Source organism: Ranitomeya variabilis, chromosome 3 (assembly GCF_051348905.1).
Source record: "Ranitomeya variabilis isolate aRanVar5 chromosome 3, aRanVar5.hap1, whole genome shotgun sequence".
NCBI classification, from domain to species: domain Eukaryota; kingdom Metazoa; phylum Chordata; class Amphibia; order Anura; family Dendrobatidae; genus Ranitomeya; species Ranitomeya variabilis.
In genome coordinates this window covers 714344311-714363495 of record NC_135234.1, presented here as the reverse complement: position 1 = coordinate 714363495, position 19185 = coordinate 714344311, and the positions used below count along the sequence as shown (strand labels likewise).

Sequence of the window (19185 nt, the reverse complement as noted above, 5' to 3'; positions counted from 1 at the left end):
CAACATGGTCCAGACCGCAATCTAAATTAGATCCATTTATGGTTGGTCCAAAGGTGCTGCAGCAAGCGCATGTGGTTCTCAATCTGACCGGTAGTGGCTACACAATTCTGCAGGAAGACAGCAAAACCGGACAGTCAATAGCACTGGTGGTATTGGCAGTGGCATGTGTATTCAGTACCCTCAAAGAGGTAGTCCACCTTTTTTATCTCCTGCTGCTCCTTTCATCATTGCCTAGGTCTCTCGCTGGTATCTTTACTTTCTCTTCCAGCAGATTGCATCCAGCCATCAGAAGGTGCAACGATGACTGACGACCATGTGAGTAGTGGCTGCCATTAGCACATCTGTCCAAGGTGAGTTTATTACAGAGACCCCTTTGTCGACAAGCATTGACCCCTTTGTCGACAAGCATTGTTGCCATACATTTTCTACATTTTTTTCTGTACTGAAGCACCTTTTTTTTTAATTTATTTATTTGTTTTGTTAAAAAATTGTTAAAAACTTAAACATAATGCGCTGCAATGTAAAAATTAAATGGCTGTGCACACCTTCACCAACTGTTAGTTTATTTTAACTGTTTCAGATTTCAGAAACCATGAAGTGGTTAAAAGAAGAAGCATGTTTATTCTTTATAGTTCAAAGTATAGGGATAAGATGTCGGAGACAGAGGTGCCACAAAAAAAGACAGCAAAACTGCCAGAGAAGACACTTCAGGAAATAGATGGCAGGCTTTTTCCTGAAGCGGCTTTGCCTTGGAACACCTTAGCCTCTCTGTAGTTGAAATTAAGAAATTGTGTGCACATACCCCAAGCCTGCCAACAGGAAATTTAAAGGGAATGTCAGTAGGGTCAACGATCTTAAAGGGAATCTGTCACCTATTTTTTTCGTATATAAGCTGCGGCCACCACCTTTAGGGGCTTATCTACAGCATTCTGTGATGCTGTAGATAAGCTCCCGATGTATCCTGAAAGATAAGAAAAACAAGTTAGATTATAATCACCTGGGAGGGCGGTCCGGTGCGGTCTGGTCCGATGGGCTTCGCGGTCCGGGTCCGGCGCCTGGGCACTGCAGTACTTTGCTCTGCCCTCAACAGGACAGATAAAGTACGCCTGCGCAGGAGTCGCGACAGGAAGCAAGGAAGAGGACGTCATCGCATGAAGATGAGAGGCTCCAGACACGGACCGCGACGCCCATCGGACCGGATCGCACTGGACCGCCCCTGGGTGGGTATAATCTAACTCGTTTTTCTTATTTTTCAGGTTACTTTATGGGCTTGCAGTTTATAGAAATATGAATGATCCCTTGATATCTGCGTTGTGATGTCAAATTTCAGAGAAATCCAAATTTTTCTTATATGTAAATAGGCTGTTAAGATCTATGGGCCGGATATACATCTCCCAGAAAATCTGCCTCCAGAGACTATTTTAAATGAAAGGCAGCATTACCAGTGTGAGACGTGTAATGACTGACAGTCTGCTCTCCTGATCTACGTCTCATACTGGTAACTCCCCCTTTAATTGAAAATAATCTCCGGAGGTAGATTCTCAAGGAGATCTATGTTCGACCCATAGATCTTAACAGCTCATTTACAAATTAGGAAAAAAGGATAAAACATAGGATCGCAGATATCCAGGTATCTTTTTATGCAACTAAATATGACCTACATGACCATACAGATTGCTTAGGAGGATTAATCCTACTGACAGATCCCCTTTAATCAAGCATTTACCATGAACCTATATATCTGCTCAGTTTTCCTTGCTCTGTACCATGATTTTTCACATCAGACACCACCTTTATTGTAGCAGGTTTCTTTAGAAAAAAGCAAAAGTGTAAAAAATGATCTACCGTTCCGAATTGTTTGTTAGGAGTGAATACACACCATTGTGTTAGAAGAAATGTGGGCCACAGCAGCACAGCGCTGACCTCTAAAAGCAGTAAAGTACAGGTTGACCACAGTGCGGCACTTTTCATGATTGCAGTCCTCTGTAAAGATGTCTCGATAAGATATAACAATGTGTTCTGGCACACTTACCCAATGTTGGCATGCTTCAAAAAAACAATTCACATCTCCAGTTAGTCAGATTTCATGATTTAATGAGTCCATCTGTGAAGAATTATTTCTCTGCTCGGTGTTATTTCATCTTATTTCTGAACACGTAATCTTTTTTTAACTTGTTAATGACCAGATAATTTTGGTCATAAGTGAACAGACACTTTGATGCATGTGGTGGTTTAATGTCCCTAACTTTTTTTTTTTCCCCTGGAATACCAAAATAGTGTTTGCAGGGTAATTTTAGTGATGCTAATGTAATTATTTTTAATATTTATTCGGCATAATATTTACAAAAAATATACAGTACCGACCAAAAGTTTGGACACACCTTCTCATTTAAAGATTTTTCTGTATTTTCATGACTATGAAAATTGTAAATTCACACTGAAGGCATCAAAACTATGAGTTAACACATGTGGAATTATATACTTAACAACAAAGTGTGAATAAAAACTAAAATGATGGTTATATTTTAAGACATATTGTCTTACACAAGTTACAATATTATTCTTTATCTATCATTGGATCCTGTAGGCACTACATATGCTGTATTAGCTTATTAGCATGTCTCTGACTTATTGTGACATTTCTTTAAAGTACGGATAAGTTAGATCTTATTTAAAGTTATATTTTAATCTAAGCAAGTAATAATATACTACTAAGATAAAGCGGCATTTCACCTGTTAATCATACTCAAAGGACAACTAGCAATCACAAGATCAAAAGAGTCCAACTCTATAAGACTTACAAGAGGTTTATCATTGTGCACGGGAAAAAAAGAAAGTTTAAAAACACCGCAGACAACTCAGTGTAATTTCGGGTGCAGGGGCTGATTATCTTTTACAGGATGTATCATGGTATATTACCTGGATAATCTGAGCAGCTAGTTCCGGTGTGCCATGCTTTAGATCAAGTCCATTGATTGCCAGGACGCGATCATTGCTGTGGAGTCTCCCATCCTGAGCAGCGAGTCCTCCTTCTAGGAGATCCAGAATAAAAACTCCAGATTCATCAGTTCTGCGGACAAGTTTGATGCCGAGTTGCTCATTGGTCCCCCTTTTATTTAGAGTGACATGGAAGCTTTCTTCCCTCTGTAAGTTGCTGTCCATGTGAGCTTGTGTTCTGCTTCCAAAGCGCCTCTCTCGGAGTACGGTGAGCTGGAGCACAGTACAAGGCTGAGACAGGACCACCCTGGCGTAATTATGGGATACATTGCTAATGTCGAAATTATTCACCTGTACAAAAGAAAAACAACATATTAATTAGGATCCAAAATGAGAAAAGTACGGTATTTTTTAACATTACCAATAATAAGATCAAGCAATTTTTCCTAAAGGGGTTGTCAATAGTGATGAACGAAAAATATCTTCAAGTCCCCGTGGCTACATGTCTCAAGGCTGTTAGACAGCCGCAACACATGCAGGGATTGTCTAACAAACAGGCAATCCCGGCATGTGTTGCAGCTGTCTAACGGCCACGAGACATGCAGCCGCGGGGACTTGATCATATTTTTCGAGCATGCTGGAGACACTTGGTTGGCACCAGAGCATGCTCAGACAACACTTTATTCGAGCACGTTCGCTCATCACTAGTTGTCAACTATTTGGTCAACCATTTTTTAGATGCCTGAGTCCTCTGAGTAAAATAAGAAAAGCTTATAATTGCCTCTTGCACTAGCGCCATTCCAGCGATGTCGTAGCCAAGTCTCCCGGCGCTCATATGACATTGTCAAGTAACCACTGCAGCCAATCAACGGTCACTGTTCGATTGCTGTTTATCAATATTTCACTAGGGCAGACTTCCGCTCTGATGAAATAGTACAGATTGCAGCCAGCTAGCAGCAATTGATTGGCTGCAGCACTCAAATAACATAACAATGACACATGATCGCCGGCAGATCCAGCTCCGACATCGTTGAACAGACGATGGGACTCGTGCAATTAAGAAACTGTTGTCCAAGTAGTGGACAACCTCTAAGATTTTTTGATTCACTTCGCATCTACAGCTTTTATATATCTCCAATACCAAGTATAGTCTGATTTTGCAGTTACACTCTCCTTCAACTGTCTCCTACGTCTTGGTATCTTACTGAATGAAAGAAGTAGGGCGATATAAGTAAGAATACAAGGAGTGAAGAACAGAATGGACACTATTGTAGGTGTTTACTATAGGCCACCTGGAGAGACTGAAGATATGGATGAACTCTTTTCACATCAGATGTGTCTGTTCTCAAAAAAGTACAACATAGTGATAATGGGAGATTTTAACTATCCAGATATTTGTTGGAAATCTCTCTCGGGCAAAAGTACTGGGTCCTCAAAATTCTTATCTTCTCTTGCTGACAACTTTATTTTTCAAAAAGTAGAAGAGAGAACAAGAGGATCTGAAATCTTGGACCTAATTCTTTCCAACAGGGAGGAAATGGTTGAGGAAGGAATGGTGGCAGCGATGCTATCCTTGAATTTTGGATTACAAGAGGAGGAAGGCCTGCAAAGAAGATTTTAAGGTCAGACTTCAGAAAGGAAGATTTTAATGGACTCAGAAAGAGGGTAGGAAAGGTCCAAGGGCTGGATGTTCTAAAGGACAGAAATGTCCAAGAAGGATGGGAGATTTTGCTAAATGAAATTCCCACTGCGCAAGCAGTAACAATGCCAAAAAGAAGGAAGAATTGGAAGCATTTAACGAGACCAGGACGGATGAACACAGAACTTAAACACTTGATAAAAAGGAAAAAATAAATGTATATTACGTAAATGGAAAGATGGGTGGGCATATCTAAAGAAGAATATAATGCTGTTTGCAGGGAATGCGTTAGGCGAGCTAAAGCCAGTAATAAAGTGAGGCTTGCAAGGGAGAGCAAAATAAATACAAAAGGATTTTAGGGGTACGTCAAAAGCAAAAGCAGTCAAATATGCTATAGGATTTTTACAGGATGAAAAGGGTAAAGGGGTCAAAAATGATGCTGTGAAGGTCGAACTATTAAAATCCTATTTTCCATCTGTGTTCTCTAAGAAAGCAAATGTAACATCAACTGATCTTCACAGTTCCATCAAAGAAATTAAACAACCAAACAGTCATTTAAGCAGAGAGATAGTGAGGGAACACTTAGCTAATTTACATGATCCAGCTAATCTCCTGGTCCAGATGAATTACATCCTAGGGTACTGAAAGAGTTAGCAAAAGAAATTGCAGAACCACTAGCCAGAATCTTTGAAAAATCTTGGAGAACAGGGGAAGTCCCAGAAGATTGGAGAAGGTCAAATGTTGTCCCTATCTTGAAAAAAGAAAAGAAGATGGAGCCAGGAAATTACAGGCCAGTGAGCCTTACTGCTATACCAGGAAAGATATTTGAACAAATTATTAAACAGCATGTATCTAAGTACTTGGATAAGTATACAGTAATTAACCAGAGCCAGCATGGGTTTGAAGCAAACAAGTCATGCCAGACTAATCTAATTTCCTTCTATGATGAAATCACTGACTGGGTGGATCAGGGAAATGTTGTAGATATAGTATATCTTGACTTCAGCAAAGCATTTGATAAAGTATCTCATACTATCCTTATTGAAAAAATTATCAAATATGGGATTGACAAGGCTACGGTTAGGTGAATTCATAAATGCCTCAGTGATCGTACTCAAAGAGTGGTAATAAATGGTTGCACATCCAATTGGAAAAGTGTTTCAAGTGGGTAACCACAAAGTTCTGTCCTGGCCCCAGTGTTGTTCAACATTTTTATAAATGACCTAGATAAGGGAACTGAAGGTAAACTAATTAAATTTGCAGATGATGCAAAGCTAGGAGGGATAGCTAACACTAGAGAAGACAGAAAAAGGATTAAAAAAAGATCTAGATATGCTTGCACAATGGGCTGGGACTAATAGAATGTTATGTAACAGGGAGAAATGCAAGATTTTACTCCTGTGCAAGAAACACTAAAATTACATCTACAGAATGGGAGGAATAGAACTAAGCAACAGCACGTGAGAAAAAGAACTTGAGTATACTAATAGATCTCAGACTGCACATGAGTCAACAGTGTTATGCAGCCACAAAAAAGTGAAACACAGTTCTAGGATGTGTTAAGAGAAGCTTAGAGTCTAAATCTTGTGAAGTAATTATCTTTCACCAGACCTCATCTGGAATAATGTGTCCAGTTCTGGGCACCACATTTTAAAAAAATAAAAAAAACTGGAGCAAGTTAACAGAAGAGATACCAGGATGGTGCAAACTTTGTCCTATGAGGAACGGTTATAATATCTAGAAATGTTTAGCTTGCAAAAAAGAAGGCTAAGAGGAGACTTAATAGCTGTCTACAAATATCTGAAGGGATGTCACAGTGTAGAGGGATCATCCTTATTCTCACTTGCACATGGAAACACTAGAAGCAATGGAGTGAAACTGAAAGGTGAAAGACACAGATTAGATATTAGAAAAAACTTTTTGAAAATGAGGGTGATCAATGAGTGGAACAGGCTGCTACGAACTTGGCGAGTTCTCCTCCAATGGAAGTCTTAAAAAAAAAAGAGGCTGGAAAGACATCTGAGATGGTTTAGTGAATCCTGCATTGAGCAGTGGGTTGAACATCATGACCCTGGAGGTCCCTTCTAACTCTAACATGTTATGATTTTATAGAAAGTATGATTGCACGATCAGACTACATAAAATTTGTCAGTAGTTTGTTATTATGGAGGCACATTGGTCTGTAGTAAACACAGAGTCAAACAGAGATTAGTTTAGTTAAATTCTGCACGATCCTGAAAGAAATAATGTTGTGCTATGATGACCCATCGCATAATAAATTATGGAGTTATGCTGCTTCAAGGAGGATAATATCTAATACAGAGATGTAACGAGGCACCATGCTTGCAGAGCTTACATATCTATGGCAAAAAGCTGCAGCGCCTCCATGCAACCTCCTGCCCATGGCTCTGTCTATTATGTAATCATGTAGGTGGCTCCGGTACAAAGTTGGAAACACCACCTCAGCGTTGGTACATGGCTATGCCATTTAAAGGGGTATCCTGGACTAGAAAAAAATCTTTCTATAAGATGCAGCTCTGCTGTTGTCCATGAACTGTGGCTATGTAGGAGCTGCAACAGCTAACACTGCCAATGTACAAGAAACGGGTGCTGTTCTTGGGGGAAAAAAACAGACTTTTTTTTTTATCTTGGATAACCCTTTAAAGGGTTATTCCCATTCTCAAAGCTTTTTTTTCTATAGAGTTTGTAAGCACTGGTTTAAAGCCGGCCAGTACTGCTGGAGCTTGTTGTTTTCTCCTATTCCAGGCCAGATTCAGTGTAGTGCTTACAAGCTAGACAACAGTGGTGGTCGGTCTCCTAGGCAACGGGCTGTAAGCAAAAATGTCATTATCTCAACAACGACTTCAAATGTTAATAAACAGTAAATTGCAAAAGTGCTTGTTTTTTTTTTCAAAGCATACCCAACAGCACTCATTTATGAAGATAAGAACAGCCCTTTAACAAGGATGGATTTCTAAGACGATAAGCATCGCCTCTTCCAGGAAGCGGCCATTTGTTTTTTCCCTATTTTTGTTTTCTTCATACCATTATTATTGAGACAGATTTTATCCAACACAGCAACGTTAGGAACTGGGAAGTTGGAACTATTTAAAGCCCAGACATCAGCGGACTCCATCGACCAGAGAATACAGAGCAATTAATAAAAACTATTTACACTGTGGCATGTTTTCTCTTACTTGAAGTATTTGGTCACCAGCCAAGAGTCTCCCATCTCGGGCAATGATGCCATCACGATATATTTCCTGTATGACGATGTTTATTAAAGGGGTCTCATTACCGCCGACGATGCTGATCCCCAGCTCGATGTATGGGTTGCATCGGTGTATTTCAATGGTAGTGATTTCTCCTTCAGGCAGGCTAGCTGGGGGATGCAAAGCTGTCCAGTACACAAACAAAAACACAACAATATCAATAGGATGCTTACGGTTCAGTGCCGTCCCGATCAATACACTGCAGAGATCAATACTACTCCGCATGCTGCATCACAGCTATACATCAAGGACAAGAAACGACTCAAGAAACATCTCAGTGGTGCACGTGCAGCGGCAACAAGTTGTATTATCGCCCAAAAATTATCAAATCCTCCCAAAAATTATCAAATCCCCCGTGTAAGTAACATATCTCACTCTCCAGCCTAAAATTAAAAATGAGTTATACACTTAGATGGCATTGTCTCCTGTGACTAGAAACCATTTCTTTACTCATCTGTATATATCACACATTATATACACGATATGTTTTTTTTTCGATCCAGTAAGTTTGACCATTAAGCTTTCTCATATTCTATTTTATTTGGACAATCCACAATACTGTCTGCAGTCCCAGTTGTCCGGATATACTGTCCTAGATCCTTTTACACAGGGTTTTTGGGTGAACTTTAAATTGGAATTTAATAAATATTGTTTTTAAGAGAATATATATTAACTTTTTTGAATATTCCCTTATATATGTACTGCGTCCAGATTTTTGCGAACAGTTAAGCAAGTTGTAGATGAAATGATCTTTAAAAGGCCTAAAGTTACAGATGAGAAATTTCCTTTGTATTTTAGGCAAAAAAAGAAATATATAGTCATTTTTTACATTTTAAAAATTACAAAAAGAAAAATGGGCCAATGCATAAGTTTGAGCACCCTGCATGCATGGTTAGTACCTAGTAGCACCCCCTTTTGCAAGTATCACAGCTTGTAAACACTTTTTGTAGCTGGACAAGAGTCTTTTAATTCTTGTTTGAGGGATTGTCATCCATTCTTTCTTGACAAATTCTTCCCGTTCTGTGAGATTCCTTGGTCATCTTGCATGCACTGCTATTTTGAGGTCTAGCAACAGATTTTCAATGATGTTCAGATCAGATCACTGAGAAGGCCTTTGTAAGGGTAAGTTCACACTAGGCGTTTTTTTTCAGTGTTTTTTTTATTATGCAGCAGAACCTGATCTCTTAGCAGGAAAGAAGCTGCAGAAAAAAGCATGTTTTCCTTGTTTTTTTTGTTGCTGCGGTTTTGGCATGCTAGATTTGTATCTTGTGCCTGCTGATAAAGTTTAGTGTTAAAAAAAAAAAAGTCCTAGTCTTTAGACTGAGGTTTTGGCACTAAAAGCGCAGCAAAACCAGATTTCTGCATTTTTGGTGCATTTTTTTTCAGCGTTTTTTCACAATGCATTCATTCCAATGGGTAAAAAAAACAAAGATGTGACACAATCCATGTGCAAAAAAACATGCAAAGTACAAAATACTGATGACAAAAAACCAATGTGTGTGCATGAGATTTCTGAAAATCTCAGACTTTGCTGGTACTGTAAAACACAGCTAAAAATTTGCATAAAAATCGCAGCAAAAACGCCTAGTGAGAACGTAGCCTAAAACTTTCAGCTTGCACCTTTTGAGGTAGTCTATTGTGTGATTTTAACCTCATCAGTCCACAGGACTTGTTTCCAAAATGCATCAGGCTTGTTTAGATGTTCTTTTACATACTTCTGATGCTGAATTTTATGGTGGAGACACAGAAGAGGAATTCTTCTAATGACTCTCCCATGAAGGCCATATTTGCGCAGTTGTCTGTGAACAGTAGAGGAATGTACCACAACTCCAGCATCTGCTAAATCTTTCTGAAGGTCTTTTGCAGTCAAGAGGGGGTTCTGATTTGCCTCTCTAGCAATCCTATGAGCAGCTCTCACTGAAAATTTGCTTGGTCTTCCAGACCTTATCTTGACCTCCACTGTTCCTGTTTACTGCAATTCCTTAATTACATTTTGAACTGAGGAAAAGTCAACTTGAAAACGCTTTGCTATTTTCTTATAGTTCTCCTGCCCTGTGGGTTGCCACCATTTTCATTTTCAGAGTGCTAGGCAGCTGTTTAGAAGAGCCCATGGCTGCTGTTTGTAGGCACAAGGTTAGAAGGGGCTGGGTTTTTATAAAGCTGGAAAATTGCATCACTTGTCGTTTCCTATCAATGATATGAACAAGCCTTAACATTAACAGGCCAATTAAGGTCTGAACTTTTGCATCAGCCCATTTTGCTTTTTGCAATTTTTAAAATGTAAAATTGACAATATATACACTGCTCAAAAAAATAAAGGGAACACTAAAATACCACATCCTAGATCTCTGAATGAAATATTCCAGTTGCAAATTTGTATTCATTGAATAGTGGAATGTGTTCAGAACAATAAAACATAACAATTATCAATGTAAATCAAAATGAATATCCCATGGAGATCTGGATTTGGAACGATACTCAAAACCAAAATGGAAAATCAAATTACAGGCTGATCCAACTTCAGTGGAAATGCCTCATGACAAGGAAAAGATGCTCAATAGTGTGTGTGGCCTCCACGTACCTGTATGACCTCCCTACTGTACTGTAGAACACCTGGGCATGCTCCTGATGAGGCGGCGGATGATCTCCTGAGGGATCTTCTCCCAGACCTGGAATAAAGCATCCACCAACTCCTTGACAGTCTGTGGTGCAACGTGACGTTGGTGGATGGAGCGAGACATGATGTCACAGATGTGCTCAATCAGATTTGGGTCTAGGGAATGGGCGGGCCAGTCCATAGCTTCAATGCCTTCATCTTGCAGGAACTGCTGACACACTCAAGCCACATGAGGTCTGGCATTGTCCTACATTAGGAGAAACCCAGGGCCAACCGCACCAGCATATGGTCTCACAAGAGGTCTGAGGATCTCATCTCGGTACCTAATGTGTTGTGAAATTGGATTCTGGGCTCCCCCGGTGGCCACTTGTGGAATTGTACTTGTTTGCATCATCCCCTCTGTTCACCTGCTCCTATCAGGATGTGGGAGTCGCTATATAACCTTGCTCCTCTGTCAGTTTCATGCCGGTCAACAATGTAATCAGAAGCCTTTCTGTGCATGTTCCTGCTACTAGACAACTCCCAGCTAAGTTGGACTTTTGTCCTTGTGTGTTTTTGCATATTGTTCCTGTTCACAGCTGCTGTTTCGTTACTGTGTCTGGAAAGCTCTTGTGAGCGGAAATTGCCACTCTGGTGTTATGAGTTAATGCTAGAGTCTTAAAGTAATTTCTGGATGGTGTTTTGATAGGGTTTTCTGCTGACCATGAAAGTGCCCTTTCTGTCTTCTTGCTATCTAGTAAGCGGACCTCGATTTTAGCTAAACCTATTTTCATACTACGTTTGTCTTTTCATCTAAAATCACCGCCAATATATGTGGGGGCCTCTGTCTGCCTTTTGGGAAAATTTCTCTAGAGGTGAGCCAGGACTGTCTTTTCCTCTGCTAGGATTAGGTAGTTCTCCGGCTGGCGCTGGGCATCTAGGGATAAAAAAAACGTAGGCATGCTACCCGGCCACTTCTAGTTGTGCGGCAGGTTTAGTTCATGGTCAGTATAGTTTCCATCTTCCAAGAGCTAGTTCTCATATATGCTGGGCTATGTTCTCTCGCCATTGAGAATCATGACAGTTTGACCGGCCCAAAAAAAAGGGTTAAATTACTGGCTGAGAAAGGAGAGAAAAAAGAAGTCTGCTACAATTTTTTTTTTTTTTTTTCCCTCTAGTTCTGAGTGTGCTTTTAATTGAATCACTTGCTAGTCTGCCTATACTGCAGCCTTCCTCTCTTTCTCTCCTTCTTATCCTTGAATGGCTCTGTGTTCACCTGTTTCAAATGGATCTTCAGAGTGTAGCTACAGGTTTGAATAATCTCGCCACAAAGGTACAAAATTTGCAAGATTTTGTTGTTCATGCACCTATGTCTGAGCCTAGAATTCCTTTGCCTGAATTCTTCTCGGGGAATAGATCTCACTTTCAAAATTTTAAAAATAATTGCAAATTGTTTTTGTCCCTGAAGTCTCGCTCTGCCGGAGACCCTGCACAGCAGGTCAGGATTGTAATTTCCTTGCTCCGGGGCGACCCTCAAGACTGGGCTTTTGCATTGGCACCAGGGGATCCTGCGTTGCTCAATGTGGATGCGTTTTTTCTGGCCTTGGGGTTGCTTTATGAGGAACCTCATTTAGAGCTTCAGGCGGAAAAGGCCTTGATGTCCTTGTCTCAGGGGCAAGATGAAGCTGAAATATACTGCCAAAAATTCCGCAAATGGTCTGTGCTTACTCAGTGGAATGAGTGCGCCCTGGCGGCGATTTTCAGAGAAGGTCTCTCTGATGCCATTAAGGATGTTATGGTGGGGTTCCCTGTGCCTGCGAGTCTGAATGAGTCCATGACGATGGCTATTCAGATCGATAGGCGTCTGCGGGAGCGCAAACCTGTGCACCATTTGGCGGTGTCTACTGAGAAAACGCCAGAAAATATGCAATGTGATAGAATTCTGTCCAGAAGCGAGCGGCAGAATTTTAGACGAAAAAATGGGTTGTGCTTATATTGTGGTGATTCAACTCATGTTATATCAGCATGCTTTAAGCGTACTAAAAAGCCTGACAAGTCTGTTTCAATTAGCACTTTACAGTCTAAGTTTATTCTATCTGTGACCCTGATTTGTTCTTTGTCATCTATTACCGCGGACGCCTATGTCGACTCTGGCGCTGCTTTGAGTCTTATGGATTGGTCCTTTGCCAAACGCTGTGGGTATGATTTGGAGCCATTGGAGGCTCCGATACCTCTGAAAGGGATTGACTCCACCCCATTGGCTAGTAATAAACCACAATACTGGACACAAGTGACTATGCGTGTTAATCCGGATCACCAGGAGGTTATTCGCTTTCTGGTGCTGTATAATCTACATGATGTTTTGGTGCTGGGATTGCCATGGCTGCAATCTCATAACCCAGTCCTCGACTGGAGAGCTATGTCTGTGTTAAGCTGGGGATGTAAAGGAACTCATGGGGACGTACCTTTGGTTTCCATTTCATCATCTATTCCCTCTGAGATTCCTGAATTCTTGTCTGACTTTCGTGACGTTTTTGAAGAACCCAAGGTTGGTTCACTACCTCCGCACCGGGAGTGCGATTGTGCCATAGACTTGATCCCGGGTAGTAAATACCCTAAGGGTCGTTTATTTAATCTGTCTGTGCCTGAACACGCGGCTATGCGAGAATATATAAAGGAGTCCTTGGAAAAGGGACATATTCGTCCTTCGTCATCTCCCTTAGGAGCCGGTTTTTTCTTTGTGTCTAAGAAAGACGGCTCTTTGAGGCCGTGTATTGATTATCGACTTTTGAATAAAATCACGGTTAAATATCAATATCCGTTACCACTGCTTACTGATTTGTTTGCTCGTATAAAGGGGGCCAAGTGGTTCTCTAAGATTGATCTCCGTGGGGCGTATAATTTGGTGCGAATCAAGCAGGGGGATGAGTGGAAAACCGCATTTAATACGCCCGAGGGCCATTTTGAGTATTTGGTGATGCCTTTTGGTCTTTCAAATGCCCCTTCAGTCTTCCAGTCCTTTATGCATGACATTTTCCGCGATTATTTGGACAAATTTATGATTGTGTATCTGGATGATATTCTGATTTTTTCGGATGACTGGGACTCTCATGTCCAGCAGGTCAGGAGGGTTTTTCAGGTTTTGCGGTCTAATTCCTTGTGTGTGAAGGGTTCTAAGTGTGTTTTTGGGGTTCAAAAGATTTCCTTCTTGGGATACATTTTTTCCCCCTCTTCCATCGAGATGGATCCTGTCAAGGTTCAGGCTATTGGTGATTGGACGCAACCCTCTTCTCTTAAGAGTCTTCAGAAATTTTTGGGCTTTGCTAACTTTTATCGTCGATTTATTGCTGGTTTTTCTGATGTTGTAAAACCATTGACTGATTTGACTAAGAAGGATGCTGATGTTGCTGATTGGTCCCCTGATGCTGTGGAGGCCTTTCGGGAGCTCAAGCGCCGCTTTTCTTCCGCCCCAGTGTTGCGTCAGCCTGATGTTGCTCTTCCTTTTCAGGTTGAGGTCGACGCTTCTGAAATCGGAGCTGGGGCGGTGTTGTCGCAGAGAAGTTCCGACTGCTCCGTGATGAGACCTTGTGCTTTTTTTTCCCGTAAATTTTCGCCCGTCGAGCGGAATTATGATATTGGGAATCGGGAGCTTTTGGCCATGAAGTGGGCTTTTGAGGAGTGGCGTCACTGGCTTGAGGGGGCCAGACATCAGGTGGTGGTATTGACTGACCACAAAAATTTAATTTACCTTGAGTCTGCCAGGCGCCTGAATCCTAGACAGGCGCGCTGGTCGTTGTTTTTCTCTCGGTTTAATTTTGTGGTGTCTTACCTACCGGGTTCTAAGAATGTTAAGGCGGATGCCCTTTCTAGGAGTTTTGAGCCTGACTCCCCTGGTAATTCTGAGCCCACAGGTATCCTTAAAGATGGAGTGATATTGTCTGCCGTTTCTCCAGACCTGCGGCGGGCCTTGCAGGAGTTTCAGGCGGATAGACCTGATCGTTGCCCACCTGGTAGACTGTTTGTTCCTGATGATTGGACCAGTAGAGTCATCTCTGAGGTTCATTCTTCTGCGTTGGCAGGTCATCCTGGAATCTTTGGTACCAGGGATTTGGTGGCAAGGTCCTTCTGGTGGCCTTCCCTGTCACGAGATGTGCGAGGCTTTGTGCAGTCTTGTGACGTTTGTGCTCGGGCCAAGCCTTGTTGTTCTCGGGCTAGTGGATTGTTGTTACCCTTGCCTATCCCGAAGAGGCCTTGGACGCACATCTCGATGGATTTTATTTCGGATCTGCCTGTTTCTCATAAGATGTCTGTCATCTGGGTGGTGTGTGACCGTTTCTCTAAGATGGTCCATCTGGTTCCCTTGCCTAAGTTGCCTTCTTCTTCCGAGTTGGTTCCTCTGTTTTTTCAAAATGTTGTTCGTTTGCATGGTATTCCGGAGAATATCGTTTCTGACAGAGGGACCCAATTCGTGTCTAGATTTTGGCGGGCATTCTGTGCTAGGATGGGCATAGATTTGTCTTTTTCGTCTGCTTTCCATCCTCAGACTAATGGCCAGACCGAGCGGACTAATCAGACCTTGGAGACATATTTGAGGTGTTTTGTGTCTGCGGATCAGGATGATTGGGTTGCTTTTTTGCCTTTGGCGGAGTTCGCCCTCAATAATCGGGCCAGCTCTGCCACCTTGGTGTCCCCGTTTTTCTGTAATTCGGGGTTTCATCCTCGATTTTCCTCCGGTCAAGTGGAATCTTCGGATTGTCCTGGAGTGGATGCTGTGGTGGAGAGGTTGCATCAGATTTGGGGGCAGGTGGTGGACAATTTGAAGTTGTCCCAGGAGAAGACTCAGCTTTTTGCCAACCGCCGTCGTCGTGTTGGTCCTCGGCTTTGTGTTGGGGACTTGGTGTGGTTGTCTTCTCGTTTTGTCCCTATGAGGGTTTCTTCTCCTAAGTTTAAGCCTCGGTTCATCGGCCCGTACAAGATATTGGAGATTCTTAACCCTGTGTCCTTCCGTTTGGACCTCCCTGCATCCTTTTCGATTCATAATGTTTTTCATCGGTCATTGTTGCGCAGGTATGAGGTACCGGCTGTGCCTTCCGTTGAGCCTCCTGCTCCGGTGTTGGTTGAGGGTGAGTTGGAGTACGTTGTGGAAAAGATCTTGGACTCTCGTGTTTCCAGACGGAAACTCCAGTATCTGGTCAAATGGAAGGGATACGGTCAGGAGGATAATTCTTGGGTCACTGCCTCTGATGTTCATGCCTCCGATCTTGTCCGTGCCTTTCATAGGGCTCATCCTGATCGCCCTGGTGGTTCTGGTGAGGGTTCGGTGCCCCCTCCTTGAGGGGGGGTACTGTTGTGAAATTGGATTCTGGGCTCCCCCGGTGGCCACTTGTGGAATTGTACTTGTGTGCATCATCCCCTCTGTTCACCTGCTCCTATCAGGATGTGGGAGTCGCTATATAACCTTGCTCCTCTGTCAGTTTCATGCCGGTCAACAATGTAATCAGAAGCCTTTCTGTGCATGTTCCTGCTACTAGACAACTCCCAGCTAAGTTGGACTTTTGTCCTTGTGTGTTTTTGCATTTTGTTCCTGTTCACAGCTGCTGTTTCGTTACTGTGTCTGGAAAGCTCTTGTGAGCGGAAATTGCCACTCTGGTGTTATGAGTTAATGCTAGAGTCTTAAAGTAATTTCTGGATGGTGTTTTGATAGGGTTTTCTGCTGACCATGAAAGTGCCCTTTCTGTCTTCTTGCTATCTAGTAAGCGGACCTCGATTTTAGCTAAACCTATTTTCATACTACGTTTGTCTTTTCATCTAAAATCACCGCCAATATATGTGGGGGCCTCTGTCTGCCTTTTGGGAAAATTTCTCTAGAGGTGAGCCAGGACTGTCTTTTCCTCTGCTAGGATTAGGTAGTTCTCCGGCTGGCGCTGGGCATCTAGGGATAAAAAAAACGTAGGCATGCTACCCGGCCACTTCTAGTTGTGCGGCAGGTTTAGTTCATGGTCAGTATAGTTTCCATCTTCCAAGAGCTAGTTCTCATATATGCTGGGCTATGTTCTCTCGCCATTGAGAATCATGACACTAATGGCAATCAAGCTACCTCTGGCGAGCACATGGAGGGCCGTGTGGCCCTCCAAGAAATGCCACCCCACACCATTACTGTTGCAGGCAGCAGATCTCTCTCCATGGCATCTCCAGACTCTGTCACGTCTGTCACATGTGCTTAGTGTGAACCTGCTTTCATCTGTGAAGAGCACAGAATTTGCCAATCCTGGTGTTCTGTGGCAAATGCCAAGCATCCTGCGCAGTGTTTGGCTGTGAGCAAAACCCACAACCGTTTGTGCAGACACATGCACATTTGTGGCCTGCTGGAGGTGATTTTGCAGGGCTCTGGCAGTGCTCCTCCTTGCACAAAGGCTGAGGTAGCAGTCCTGCTGCTGCGTTGTTGACCTCTTACGGCCCCCTCCATGTCTCCTGGTGTACTGGCCTGTCTCCTGGTAGCAGCTCCAGCCTCTGGACCCTGCGCTGACAGACAAAGCAAACCTTCTTGCCACAGCTAGCATTGATGTGCCATCCTAGATGAGCTGCACTACCTGAGCCACTTGTGTGGGTTGTAGAGTCCGTCTCATGCTACCACGAGTGTGAAAACACAACCAACATTCAAAAGTGACCAAAACATCAGCCAGAAAGCATTGGTACCTGCAGAACCACTCCTTTATTGAGGGTGTCTTGATAATTGCCAATAATTTCCATCTGTTGTCTATTCCATTTGTACAACAGCATGTGAAATTGATTGTCAATCAGTGTTGCTTCCTAAGTGGACAGTTTGATTTCACAGAAGTTTGATTTACTTGGAGTTATATTCTGTTGTTTAAGTGTTCCCTTTGTTTTGTTTTTTGAGCAGTGTATATATATATTGTGCCTAAAATACAAAGGAAATGTGTGATCTTTAACTTTAGGCCTTTTAGAAATCATTTAACCTTACACTTTCTTAACTGTTTACAATAACAGTAATTTTGACCATGGGTACCAAAATATTTACATGCCACTGTATTTATGGCAAGTGGTAGGTCCTCTTGGAAAGGGTTGTGCCGCCTTTGTAAGTGTTTCTAGCTGAAGCTACAGCTCAGTAATATATCACTGCACCTTATAGGCTTTAGAAGGTTAACATCTTTCTGTCCATGTAAAGATTGAGTAACGTAAACGAAATAAATGATCCACATAATTATGAAGAGATGATTTCTTTTCCCTGAGAATTTACTGATTCAGCCCAATTATTGATCACACAGCAAGTTTATGTAGTATATTCCAGGAAAGCCCAGCGACTAATGACTCCCCAGAAACGTAAGGACAGTATAATTTATTAGCAATATATAAAATTAAATAGAGCCAGTAGGAACGGGTTTATTGCAGGTATAGTGAGAGCACTGTAGGGTATTTATGAATTTCTTGGACAGCACAGGATAAAACATCATGTGAAGTGGAAATCCGAACTGATTTTCACACTAGTGGAATAAAACTGTATGCATCAGGTTTGATGAGATCATGTAATGATAGTTTGGAAGGTTGCAAACTCCAGATTTTTATGCAATTACTGTAATGAAACGGATATAGTAACATTTTATACAGTATTTCTGGGAAGGATTTCTCATTTAGAAAATACGTTAGGAAAACTCGTTAAGGGCTTTTATTTTTGGAGAGAACTACAGGATGGTAGTGGGGCGGTTCACTCTTTCCATCCGGGTCTTACAAGTGGCCCATGGCCACAGATCTCATTTAAAAACCCTGCAGCAAAGGTTGGGTGTGTCAGTGTTGGTTTGCAAGCTACAGAGCAGGTGGCTCTGCAACATCCAGGTTATGTGTGCAGTCAACACAGAGCCAAGGGAAGCAAACAACTGGCGCCCCTTGACGTGACACGGTGGTGCAGTCGCCCACAGCAACCGGTCTTGGATACGGACTGCTTTGACACCCCACTGCTTTGATGCTCTGGCTGCGAACTGGAGGACACCGTTTACTTTTCATTTCTGAGCTTGGACATTAAAGACATTTGCTTTGAACTTTTCTGTGGTCCCTGCCTATATGTCGCACTGCACCAACCCCGCTGCACTACAGGCCCACATATTGTTCTTGCACAGGGGCCTCTTCTGTCGGAGTCTGCTCCTAAATTGGACTCTCACCAATCAATATAACATGACTTACTTTAGTGGGAAAATTCCTTTAAGATGTGATTCTGGACATGTTCTTTATAATTTGGTAGGTCCTTTCCTTTATTACCCCTGGAGAGACTAAAAAAGACCTGGGACAACTGCTTCAATGAGACCCGTTAGGATAATTTTACTACTGGATCCAACTAAAAATAGTATCTGTAGTGCAGTAATCCAATTTACCAGAGCTGAAAAATCAAGCTTTAAAGTCACATATACAATAAATTAGCCTGGAATTGCATTGGGGGACATGTTGACACTCTCTCACTAATTTTTATGGACACGCCCTAATGCACCTGTAAGTTAATTTGTATATGATTTCAACGCTCAATACCTCAGGTCTGGCACATCGGATTAATACAAGACAGGCATCTTTTTTTTTTTTTTTTTTATAGCACAAGGACTTTTACACTATCAGTTTCAAAAGTAAAATCATCCTAAGGGCAGGTGCAGACAGCCATGTTATCATTCCTAGTGTGATCTGAAGAAACATCGGATCACACCCAGATATATGTTAGTATAAGGGGCCAATTTTTTTTC

General features: G+C 42.1%; 1 protein-coding gene across 2 annotated transcripts in view; it reads right to left on the bottom strand.

Moving 5' to 3' along the window:
- Positions 1–19185, bottom strand: part of LNX2 (ligand of numb-protein X 2) — a 187704-nt gene that overhangs the window by 49211 nt on the left and 119308 nt on the right. For both annotated transcript variants that reach the window (XM_077298294.1, XM_077298295.1), the window contains exons 4-5: positions 7774–7973; positions 2920–3288 (exon numbers count right to left, since the gene is read on the bottom strand). In XM_077298294.1, coding sequence (XP_077154409.1) covers positions 2920–3288; positions 7774–7973 — 569 coding nt within the window. The remainder of the gene's footprint in view (positions 1–2919; positions 3289–7773; positions 7974–19185) is intronic.